The sequence below is a fragment of the Oncorhynchus mykiss genome, chromosome 5, assembly GCF_013265735.2.
Source record: "Oncorhynchus mykiss isolate Arlee chromosome 5, USDA_OmykA_1.1, whole genome shotgun sequence".
In the NCBI taxonomy this organism is placed as follows: Eukaryota; Metazoa; Chordata; class Actinopteri; order Salmoniformes; family Salmonidae; genus Oncorhynchus; species Oncorhynchus mykiss.
The window spans coordinates 100,570,633-100,583,216 of record NC_048569.1 but is presented as its reverse complement, the minus strand read 5'-3'; the positions used below and the strand labels follow the sequence as shown (position 1 = coordinate 100,583,216).

The following is a 12,584-nucleotide window of genomic DNA, read 5'->3' as shown; positions in this document are numbered from 1 at the left end:
TATATGTTTTTACATTGTTTGAAAACTGATATGTGACACAAATGAAATCACAAATGAAATGTTATTTGTCACATACACATGGTTAGCAGATGTTAATGCGAGTGTAGCGAAATGCTTGTGCTTCTAGTTCTGACCATGCAGTAATAACCAACAAGTAATCTAACCCAACAATTTCACAACAACTACCCTATACACACAAGTGTAAAGGAATGAATAAGAATATGTACATAAAGATATCTGAATGAGTGATGGTACAGAACGGCATAGGCAAGATGCAGTAGATGGTATAGAGTCCAGTATATACATATGAGATGAGAAATGTAGGGTATGTAAACATTATATAAAGTGGCATTGTTTAAAGTGGCTAGTGATACATTCATTTATTTTTCATTATTAAAGTGGCTAGAGATGAGTCAGTATGTTGGCAGCAGCCACTCAATATTAGTGATGGCTGTTTAACAGTCTGATGGCCTTGAGATAGAAGCTGTTTTTCAGTCTCTCGGTCCCAGCTTTGATGCACATATTAATGGCAAAATAACATGCTAAACAGGTGGGGCTCAAATGACGTGTCGCCCTGAATGATGGGTCGCCACTGGTCTATGCACACTCACTAGACTCTACCTACACACTCACATATACTTACACTGACACTCCAACACACACACACATACGCTGCTGCTACTGCTATATTGATTATCTGTCCTGATAACCTTGTGACTATTACCCCTACCTACACGTACATATTACGACGTGGTACCCCAGCACATTGACTCGGTACCGCTACTCCTTGATTATACCCTCATTATTATCTATTGTGTTTCTATTTCCTTACTTTTTAAGTCTCCAATGTTGGGAAAGGGCTAGTAGCATTTCACTGTAAAGTCTAAATGAGTCCAAAAACGTGATGTGATTGATTTTGATGATATACCAAAAATCACCAAAACGGGTTTGCCCTGCCCACTTCAAGCTGGCGAGCTCTATAGACTAAAGTCTATAGTATCTACTCGATAGCACGTAAACTCTATGTGCATAAACTACTGTCATCCTTTTCGAGGTAAAGTTACATGTCTACAACACCAGGTGGTGCTGTTGTAGTATATGTCAGAGGCTCGTTGGCAATTTGGAAGATCAACCTAGAGTCACTGGTAGACGTAACTTAGTAAAAGTACATTTTCCCAAATTATTTACTAAGTTACGTTTCGTATTGTATGTATTAATTTGTGGTTGTCCATCAGACATTTCGTATGATATGTTGCGAATTACAATTTAAATTATATTTGCAAGCATGCTAGCAGATATCCATAGACTTCCAGCTATTGCGCTAATGCTAGTTAGTTTTGCGAGCCAATACTATCTCTAACTTCCTTCATACTGGACAGAGACTTAAAATGGTATCCATAAATGCATCTTTCCTGGGGACGTAGATAAAGGCCTCATTGCCAAAATCCTGAAGTATGCCTTCAACGTATCATACTCATTGACGTGCCTTGGATTTACGTTTACGATGTTATGTCTAGTCTATGACAGCAGGCTGCAGCTGTCCAAATCCCAGGTTGCTGTGTAATCCATTGCATCCACAGGTTAATAAACTAGCATGCTAGCTAGTCTCTTGGAAAAGGTGGGTCGCTTGAAAACGATTTGTTAACTAGATAATTACACGTATGTCCATTAATTGGCAGAAGACAAGTGACGAATATTATGAAGAATGCATAACTTTGAAAGCTGTGCTCATCGACAAAAGCAAACCAGGCAAGATCGGGTCATTTTCAACACATTGAATTCCCAGGTAGCTAACGTTGGAAACTAAATTTAACACTATCGAGTTTAAACCTCTGCGATTAATTACTCTAGCAAACAGTTCATGCCTGAATGTTTAATTTATTTAAGTCAAGTGTAATGCTTTATTGAATTTATATACCGGTTTCCAGAAAGTCCCAGGTAATTTCCATGTGTTTGGAAAAATATCTAATCGACTGCTAGTTTGGAGCTAGCCTAGCAAACATTAACTAGCTTGACGTGCGTGAGACTTCACGAGTTTGTTGTTTGTGAACAATATGATCTTAGCTGACTAGTTAAATATTACATTAACGTATTTTTAGATAACTAACTAGATACAACTTTGCCTGTTCATGTGATAACTTATTAGAGTGACTCACAAAGCAGGGGTCCTACTCTATTTGGATGAGTTATTTAGCTAATGTTAGTTCAACCCTGTATGCTGACAACATGTTTTAAGTCTCAACTAAGAGCATTACGCCTCATGCCCACCAGATTCATCAAACTGTTTGCGTTCCGGCGGAAGTCCTTCGTTGTCAATGGATCAGTCCGAAACGCTACGCTGGGGATGCCGCATTAGGTTTCGGTGCATTCTGCGTGCCGCATGAGTCAAATATTTTCCACTCCTGCTTTGCTTTATAGAACGGTGGTACAAACGGAAGTACACACACATACTCCAACAAGTTTAAAAGCGACGCAGGTGCATCAACTACAAAAATGTGAGCTAGACATATGGCCAAATAAATCGCAGATGTATCTGGTGGACATCGGGCGTTACAGTCTGGAGTGTGATCAGGAGAAGGCATAGTGATGTAGTAAAAATGTTTGTTTTTTTCAGTTATCAAGAAAAAGCTTTATTTTTTTCTCTTATTGAAAACTGACCTCTGTCTTTTATCAAGTGAGGTGTTTTTCTAAGCTCCATGGACACCATGGATAGTAGGAGTGAGCCCCGGTATTCTGATGGCGATCACAACCATTGGCTGATGGAGAGACCGGAAGACATGGATCAGAGGAGCCGGGAGGGGTGGCGGCTGGTAGATGTCCTGCTCTCCGGGGGTGCTCCATGGGGATTCACACTCAAAGGAGGCAGAGAGCACCGAGAACCACTGCTCATCACAAAGGTAATTCAGGAGACAGTCTGCTCTAATAAAAATACATATTTACTACCATGCAAGAAAGGCCCTCTTCCAAGTCTGAGTTGTGAAATATCAGAGGACATTAATATGGTACACTCTTTACTGTTTTATGTTCCTGATAACTTTGACAAATGTTTCCTGTTGTAGAAGAAAGTGTGCTTGTCTTAACAGGGTTGATGGATTTGCCTGTCAGTCTGAAGGAGTATATTCAGTAGGTCATGTGTACACGAGCCTCTTTGCCCCAGGAGACCTGTACTTGGTCTGTCGCAGCTGAAGGTGACATCCCGTACTCCAAAAACATATTTAACAGCCCTCTGTTTGACCCATTTCTGAGAAACTTCCTGTCACCAAAGCCAAATCTATAAACCGGAATGTCTTACCAGTCGTTAGGGGCCATACAATGTGTGAACTATGGTAAAAATACATGTTTAAATCTACATTTTTCTAAGCTCACCACTTAGTTCCCATACGCCCTCGTGAGATTACTGCGTGATCCCAGATGGCAGAGCACCTTTAGGAAGATATGGTTAGAATTCGGTAAACTCTGGAGAAGTTGTATTTAAACATTTATTTTCACACATTGTATGGCCCGTACTGACTGGTAAGACATTCCGGTTTATAGATTTGGCTTTGGTGACGGGAGGTTTCTCAGAAAAGGGTCAAACAGAGGGCTGTTAAATATGTTGTTGGAGTACGGGATGTCACCTTCAGCTGCGACAGACCAAGTACAGGTCTCCTGGAGCAAAGATACTAGTGGAGGTTTGACCTCTCACAGCAGAAAGACTAGTGGAGGTTTGACCTCTCACACAGCAGAAAGACACTAGTGGAGGTTTGACCTCTTACACAGCAGAAAGACACTAGTGGAGGTTTGACCTCTCACACAGCAGAAAGACACTAGTGGAGGTTTGACCTCTCACACAGCAGAAAGACTAGTGGAGGCTTGACCTCTCACACAGCAGAAAGACTAGTGGAGGCTTGACCTCTCACACAGCAGAAAGACTAGTGGAGGCTTGACCTCTCACACAGCAGAAAGGCTAGTGGAGGCTTGACCCCTCACACAGCAGAAAGGCTAGTGGAGGCTTGACCTCTCACACAGCAGAAAGACTAGTGTAGGCTTGACCTCTCACACAGCAGAAAGACTAGTGGAGGCTTGACCTCTCACACATGTTCCTCTAACTGGAACCCTTCCCCCTGTGGATAAGTCCCAAATGATACTGTACCTTATTCCCTTTATAGTGCACAACTTTTTTACTATTTGGGACGTACCCTCAGTTGTCCCTCACTGGAACCTGCCCCTCGCCCTTCCTGAATCATCACCCCCACCACCCTCCCTCTCACAGATGTTACACATTCCACGTTCCAACCAGAGAGGCCCGGTACTGTAACTCAGGGCTGTTTTACTGTAACGGGTACTGTAACTCAGGGCTGTTTTACTGTAACGGGTACTGTAACTCGGGGCTGTTGTACTGTAACGGGTACTGTAACTCGAGGCTGTTGTACTGTAACGGGTACTGTAACTCGGGGCTGTTTTACTGTAACGGGTACTGTAACTCGGGGCTGTTGTACTGTAACGGGTACTGTAACTCGGGGCTGTTTTACTGTAACGGGTACTGTAACTCGGGGCTGTTGTACTGTAACTCGGGGCTGTTGTACTGTAACGGTACTGTAACTCGGGGCTGTTTTACTGTAACGGGTACTGTAACTCGGGGCTGTTGTAGTGTAATTCGGGGCTGTTGTACTGTAACGGTACTGTAACTCGGGGCTGTTGTACTGTAACTCGGGGCTGTTGTACTGTAATTCGGGGCTGTTGTACTGTAACGGTACTGTAACTCGGGGCTGTTTTACTGTAACGGGTACTGTAACTCGGGGCTGTTTTACTGTAACGGGTACTGTAACTCGGGGCTGTTGTACTGTAACTTGGGGCTGTTGTACTGTAACGGTACTGTAACTCGGGGCTGTTGTACTGTAACGGTACTGTAACTCGGGGCTGTTGTACTGTAACTCGGGGCTGTTGTACTGTAACGGTACTGTAACTCGGGGCTGTTGTACTGTAACGGGTACTTTAACTCGGGGCTGTTGTACTGTAACGGGTACTGTAACTCGGGGCTGTTGTACTGTAACGGTACTGTAACTCGGGGCTGTTGTACTGTAACGGTACTGTAACTCGGGGCTGTTGTACTGTAACGGTACTGTAACTCGGGGCTGTTGTACTGTAACGGTACTGTAACTCGGGGCTGTTGTGCTGTAACTCGGGGCTGTTGTGCTGTAACTCGGGGCTGTTGTGCTGTAACTCGGGGCTGTTGTGCTGTAACTCGGGGCTGTTGTGCTGTAACTCGGGGCTGTTGTACTGTAACTCGGGGCTGTTGTACTGTAACGGTACTGTAACTCGGGGCTGTTGTACTGTAACGATACTGTAACTCGGGGCTGTTGTACTGTAACTCGGGGCTGTTGTGCTGTAACTCGGGGCTGTTGTGCTGTAACTCGGGGCTGTTGTGCTGTAACTCGGGGCTGTTGTGCTGTAACTCGGGGCTGTTGTGCTTTAACTCGGGGCTGTTGTACTGTAACTCGGGGCTGTTGTACTGTAACTGGGGGCTGTTGTACTGTAACTGGGGGCTGTTGTACTGTAACTGGGGGCTGTTGTACTGTAACTCGGGGCTGTTGTACTGTAACGGTACTGTAACTCGGGGCTGTTGTACTGTAATTCGGGGCTGTTGTACTGTAACTCAGGGCTGTTGTGCTGTAATTCGGGGCTGTTGTGCTGTAACTCGGGGCTGTTGTGCTGTAACTCGGGGCTGTTGTGCTGTAACTCGGGGCTGTCGTGCTGTAACTCGGGGCTGTTTTACTGTAACGGGTACTGTAACTCGGGGCTGTTTTACTGTAACGGGTACTGTAACTCGGGGCTGTTGTACTGTAACGGGTACTGTAACTCGGGGCTGTTGTACTGTAACTTGGGGCTGTTGTGCTGTAACTCGGGGCTGTTGTGCTGTAACTCGGGGCTGTTGTGCTGTAACTCGGGGCTGTTGTGCTGTAACTCGGGGCTGTTGTGCTGTAACGCGGGGCTGTTGTGCTGTAACTCGGGGCTGTTGTGCTGTTACTCGGGGCTGTTGTGCTGTTACTCGGGGCTGTTGTGCTGTAACTCGGGGCTATTGTGCTGTAACTCGGGGCTGTTGTACTGTTACGGGTACTGTAACTCGTGGCTGTTGTACTGTAACTCGGGGCTGTTGTACTGTAACTCGGGGCTGTTGTACTGTAACTCGGGGCTGTTGTACTGTAACGGGTACTGTAACTCGGGGCTGTTGTACCGTAATGGGTACTGTAACTCGGGGCTGTTGTACTGTAACTCGGGGCTGTTGTACTGTAACGGGTACTGTACCTCAGGGCTGTTGTACTGTAACGGGTACTGTACCTCAGGGCTGTTGTACTGTAACGGGTACTGTAACTCGGCTGTTGTACTGTAACGGGTACTGTAACTCGGGGCTGTTGTACTGTAACGGGTACTGTAACTCAGGACTGTTGTACTGTAACTCGGGGCTGTTTTACTGTAACGGTTATTGGGGCTCCCGAGTGGCGCAGCGGTCTAAGGCATCTCAGTGCTAGAGGCGTCACTACAGACACCCTAGTTTGATTCCAGGCTGTATCACAACCGGCCGTGATGTGCGCACTCCCTCAAATCTTTTGGAGAAAATATAATTTCTATTTTATTCAGCTTTGATCAACTATATTCTTCATACTATAAAATATTGCCACTGAATTCTAATCAAATCTTGTCTGCTAAATGAACTAGTGTTGCCCACAGCCATATGGCATAACCAGATCAGGACCTAACATGAGGACAACTCAGAGTATGCTATTCTGTTCTTCTGAAATAAACTACATTTTCTTCATCTCATGTTTCTTTAGACCGGTCTAAAATAAATAATGGATTTATTGTGATGGTGTAGGTAGACCACATTACATGGATTTATTGTGATGGTGTAGGTAGACTATATTACATGGATTTATTGTGATGGTGTAGACTATATTACATGGATTTATTGTGATGGTGTAGGTAGACTATATTACATGGATTTATTGTGATGGTGTAGACTATATTACATGGATTTATTGTTATGGTGTAGACTATATTACATGGATTTATTGTGATGGTGTAGGTAGACTATATTACATGGATTTATTGTGATGGTGTAGGTAGACTATATTACATGGATTTATTGTGATGGTGTAGGTAAACTATATTACATGGATTTATTGTGATGGTGTAGACTATATTACATGGATTTATTGTGATGGTGTAGGTAGACTATATTACATGGATTTATTGTGATGGTGTAGGTAGACTATATTACATGGATTTATTGTGATGGTGTAGACTATATTACATGGATTTATTGTGATGGTGTAGGTAGACTATATTACATGGATTTATTGTGATGGTGTAGACTATATTACATGGATTTATTGTGATGGTGTAGGTAGACTATATTACATGGATTTATTGTGATGGTGTAGACTATATTACATGGATTTATTGTGATGGTGTAGGTAGACTATATTACATGGATTTATTGTGATGGTGTAGACTATTACATGGATTTATTGTGATGGTGTAGACTATTACATGGATTTATTGTGATGGTGTAAGTAGACTATATTATATGGATTTATTGTGATGGTATAGACTATTACATGGATTTATTGTGATGGTGTAAGTAGACTATATTACATGGATTTATTGTGATGGTGTAGGTAGACTATATTACATGCATTTATTGTGATGGTGTAGACTATTACATGGATTTGTTGTGATGGTGTAGGTAGACTATATTACATGGATTTATTGTGATGGTGTAGGTAGACTATATTACATGGATTTATTGTGATGGTGTAGACTATTACATGGATTTGTTGTGATGGTGTAGGTAGACTATATTACATGGATTTATTGTGATGGTGTAGACTATATTAATATATTTATATATTTATATCAACTTGTGGAATATGTTAGGAGATAAAGCAGATTGCTTTCTTCATTTAACCTGTCACATTATAATGCATTCTGAAGCTTACCATAGTTCATCAGGAAAGTTGTGCCAGTCACGTGTTTGTTTGTAAATTACACAACAGGAGAAAGAGGGAGGAGATGAGTCTAGCTGTGTATTAAGTTTAACATGCTAGTTATCTCAGTAAGTGGCTGAACTAATAAGGAGATGGGGCATCATATAGTGTTAGCTTTCTGCCATGTTTGAGAAGTCAAAGCGCTTTGGATGAGTTAGCAGCAGTGTTGGCTGTATAGATATCTTGACTTCCTCTTCTCTGAGCAGAGCAGGCCCTAGCTGTTCGTCTCTGAGCAGAGCAGGCCCTGGCTCTTCTTCCATCAGAGAAGCATGTTTTACATCCTTGTTCATTTGCACGATGTCTCTCGTTCACATTAACAAGTTAATGTCCAAACTCCCTGGTATGTAAGGGAACTCCCCACTGAAATTGACAAACATGAATGGGAAGTCATTGGCATTGGACAAACCATATACACGGTGTCCAATACCACCCAATTCGGCGTTGATTCGTGTAAAGTTGATTGCAAATGCCAAATGGCAAATGCCAGGTGTAACACTTTGAAAATCCAACAGGTGGCGAGTGCGCTCCACCGTGGTTTTTCATATTGCAAATGCAACCCAAGTCAACATCCAAAAGCAAAATTTTGAAAAAGTGATTTTTTTTCTCCATAACCACAACCCCTTAAAGTGCTTTCTGGACCGTTTTTCGAAATTCTTTCGATTTTTGTGTCAATTACACACGTATAAGAACTGTATCAACATACTTTAGTCATATTTTATTATCATATTTTTTTTTTTTACTTGTGCATAAGGCATATGTTTTGTCCATTTGCAATATGATTTCATAGGAAGTCAAAAGTCACTCTTTTTGGGGCCAAATGCCATAAGAAATTTGACATGCTCAAAAATACTGCAGAGCAGTGATAGTTGTTCCTTTCCATCACTCGTTGTGTTGATTTCATCATGTCCATTTGTTTATGTTTTCTCACTTTTGCAAAGTCACTGTGCATTTGCAATATGGTTCAATGGGCATGTACCATCACGAATTTGTCATGCTATAAAAATCCTGCAGGAATGCGAAATTGATTGGCCCGGGATGGCTGGGCAGTGATTCTGGTTCCTCTCAATCGCTCGTTAGGGTTGATTTCAGAATGTCACTTTGGTGATGGTACCTCACTGTTTAAACATATTGCAAATGGACAAGAGTCACCAGCAAGTCACCGTCCATCAGTCAATTAGATATCATTCTGACACCAAACTGATACAAACTGACACCAAACCCACTTTTTCCAACTCGTTTAGTAGCCAACTATCACATACTTCAGAGCTGGCCCAAAATTCACAACGCCTTCTGTTCAAATCATAATAAAAACGTAAAACACGTAGTTACGTTCCAGCTGCGGGTCCAGTTCAGATGTCATGTGTAGGCCTAGCTGAGGCGTCCCTGAATCCCAAGTTTCGGCTCGATAGGTCATTTGGTGTCCGAGCAAGACCCTAATTGGTGCTGAAAATCCACTTTTTTCCATGACTTGCTACGGGGTCCTTGAATGAGCTATCGGACAGAAACGTTGGGGTCCGTCTATATGGGCCAAGGTGGTCGTAATGCACCTAGTCTAGCGACTCTGGGACATTTCTAAATGTCGTAATTTTCGTGATGCAAAAATGAATTGAAGTCATTGCAAATGTACGAGGCTGTTTCTCGGTCCGAGAACCTTCTAGAGCCACGTAACTCACCACGCACTATCGACCTGAGGTCTAGAACAGGATTCTAAAGTTTCGGAACTCTAGGTCTGACGGTTCTTTAAAATTTCCAACAAGGTTAACTAATGCAGGCAGTGTATGTCTCTACGCACCCCAATGTGTCCCTCCTTCCAAGTTGTGTGTGTGATTTAGTTTTCCTTTGAAATTTTATGGGAAAAATGACTGATTTACAGTTCATGGGGGTTGCCTAATCACACACATGAAGTTTTGGAAAGATCTGACTTTTTTAACCCCTCGAAACAGCCCCTGAGACGGTTGGCACAGGAAGCTATAAGTCAACACATATCCTCATTGGGGTATGCTTTTACAGAATCCTGAGTTTGAAGTCTTTACGTTAAGAACTGACTGATTTACACAAGGTTGAATGCACTATGTCTATCAAACTGCAGGCAGGGTATGGATATACACTTTTAGGGTGATTTTAACCACTTCCGGTTGGTCCAGGAAGCTTAGAATCGACACAGGTAGACCTCATAGTGGCCTGATGGACTGTCATCGAAGACAGGTTCATAAGGCATTCATAACCCACATAGGCCTCAGGTTGAAATTAGGGGTGCAGGCAATGTATTCCTATGGGGAGAGAAGTCAATGTAATCTGTGAGATCAAAAAACCCTGTTTTTCTGTTAAGGGTTAATGCCACACTGTCAAGGCTTGCACGGATCGGGAGGACCATAGGAACGTACCTGAGGTCGAATTGTGCTTCTCACCCTAACGGTTCTCTCACTGTCACCCAAAAGCAAATGACGTTGTGGGGCAGGCTTCATTTTGGGCCTACTTTTCTAATGGTCGCTGTGCTTAGACCGATCGAGCTACAGTCAAGCGGGATATCTCGTTGAACTCGGCACGGCATAGGGATTATGGTAATGCCATTGCCTGCTCTCTGTGTCTTTAACCAGTTAGAGCTCTAGGGGCGCTATTTCATTTTTGGATAAAAAACGTTCCCGTTTTAAGCGCGATATTTTGTCACGAAAAGATGCTCGACTATGCATATTCTTGACAGTTTTGGAAAGAAAACACTCTGAAGTTTCAGAATCTGCAAAGATTTTGTCTGTAAGTGCCCCAGAACTCATTCTACAGGCGAAACCAAGATGATGCATCACCCAGGAATTAGCAGAATTTCTGAAGCTCTGTTTTCCATTGTCTCCTTATATGGCTGTGATTGCGCAAGGAATGAGCCTACACTTTCTGTCGTTCGCCCAAGGTCTTAGCAGCATTGTGACGTATTTGTAGGCATATCATTGGAAGATTGACCATAAGAGACTACATTTTCCAAGTGTCCGCCTGGTGTCCTGCGTCGAATTCGGTGCGCAATTGCCAGCTGCTTCTACTTTACCATTTGATTCAGGGGAGAAAGCATGTGTCCAAGAACGATGTATCAATGAAGAGATATGTGAAAAACACCTTGATGATTGATTCTAAACAACGTTTGCCATGTTTTCAGTCGATATTATGGAGTTAATTTGGAAAAAAGTTTGCGTTTTGAGGACTGAATTTATGGATTTTTTTTGGTAGCCAAATGTGATGTATAAAACGGAGCTATTTCTAATACACAAGGAATCTTTTTGGAAAAACTGAGCATCTGCTATCTAACTGAGAGTATCCTCATTGAAAACATCAGAAGTTCTTCAAAGGTAAATGATTTTATTTGAAGGCTTTTATGTTTTTGTTAATGTTGCGTGCTGGATGCTAACGCTAATGCTAACGCTAAATGCTAACGCGAAATGCTAACTCTAGCTAGCTACTTTTACACAAATTATTGTTTTCCTATGGTTGAGAAGCATATTTTGAAAATCTGAGATGACAGTGTTGTTTACAAAAGGCTAAGCTTGAGAGATGGCATATTTATTTCATTTCATTTGCGATTTTCATAAATAGTTAACGTTGTGTTATGCTAATGAGCTTGCTGATAGATTTACACAATCCTGGATACAGGGGTTTTTTCATTTTTTTTAAATTTTATTTCACCTTTATTTAACCAGGTAGGCTAGTTGAGAACAAGTTCTCATTTGCAACTGCGACCTGGCCAAGATAAGGCATAGCAGTGTGAACAGACAACACAGAGTTACACATGGAGTAAACAATTAACAAGTCAATAACACAGTAGAAAAAAAGGGGAGTCTATATATACATTGTGTGCAAAAGGCATGAGGTAGGCAAATAATTACAATTATGCAGATTAACACTGGAGTGATAAATGATCAGATGGTTATGTACAGGTAGAGATATTGGTGTGCAAAAGAGCAGAAAAATAAAAATAAATAAATAAAAACAGTATGGGGATGAGGTAGGTGAAAATGGGTGGGCTATTTACCAATAGACTATGTACAGCTGCAGCGATCGGTTAGCTGCTCAGATAGCAGATGTTTGAAGTTGGTGAGGGAGATAAAAGTCTCCAACTTCAGCGATTTTTGCAATTCGTTCCAGTCACAGGCAGCAGAGAACTGGAACGAAAGGCGGCCAAATGAGGTGTTGGCTTTAGGAATGATCAGTGAGATACACCTGCTGGAGCGCGTGCTACGGATGGGTGTTGCCATCGTAACCAGTGAACTGAGATAAGGCGGAGCTTTACCTAGCATGGACTTGTAGATGACCTGGAGCCAGTGGGTCTGGCGACGAATATGTAGCGAGGGCCAGCCGACTAGAGCATACAAGTCGCAGTGGTGGGTGGTATAAGGTGCTTTAGTGACAAAACGGATGGCACTGTGATAGACTGCATCCAGTTTGCTGAGTAGAGTGTTGGAAGCAATTTTGTAGATGACGTCGCCGAAGTCGAGGATCGGTAGGATAGTCAGTTTTACTAGGGTAAGTTTGGCGGCGTGAGTGAAGGAGGCTTTGTTGCGGAATAGAAAGCCGACT

At 42.5% G+C, this 12,584-nt stretch overlaps 1 protein-coding gene across 4 annotated transcripts in view; it reads left to right on the top strand.

The window, feature by feature from the left end:
* The first annotated feature begins 1,522 nt into the window (after positions 1-1,522).
* shroom2a (shroom family member 2a) overlaps positions 1,523-12,584 on the top strand; it is a 95,689-nt gene continuing 84,627 nt past the window's right edge. For 3 of the 4 annotated variants that reach the window (XM_036979029.1, XM_036979031.1, XM_036979027.1), the window contains exons 1-2: positions 1,543-1,786; positions 2,676-2,897. In XM_036979029.1, coding sequence (XP_036834924.1) covers positions 2,697-2,897 — 201 coding nt within the window. In that variant the 5' untranslated portion in view covers positions 1,543-1,786; positions 2,676-2,696. Of the gene's footprint in view, positions 1,787-2,675; positions 2,898-12,584 lie in introns of all 4 variants that reach the window. The other variant, XM_036979028.1, reaches the window with a different exon arrangement.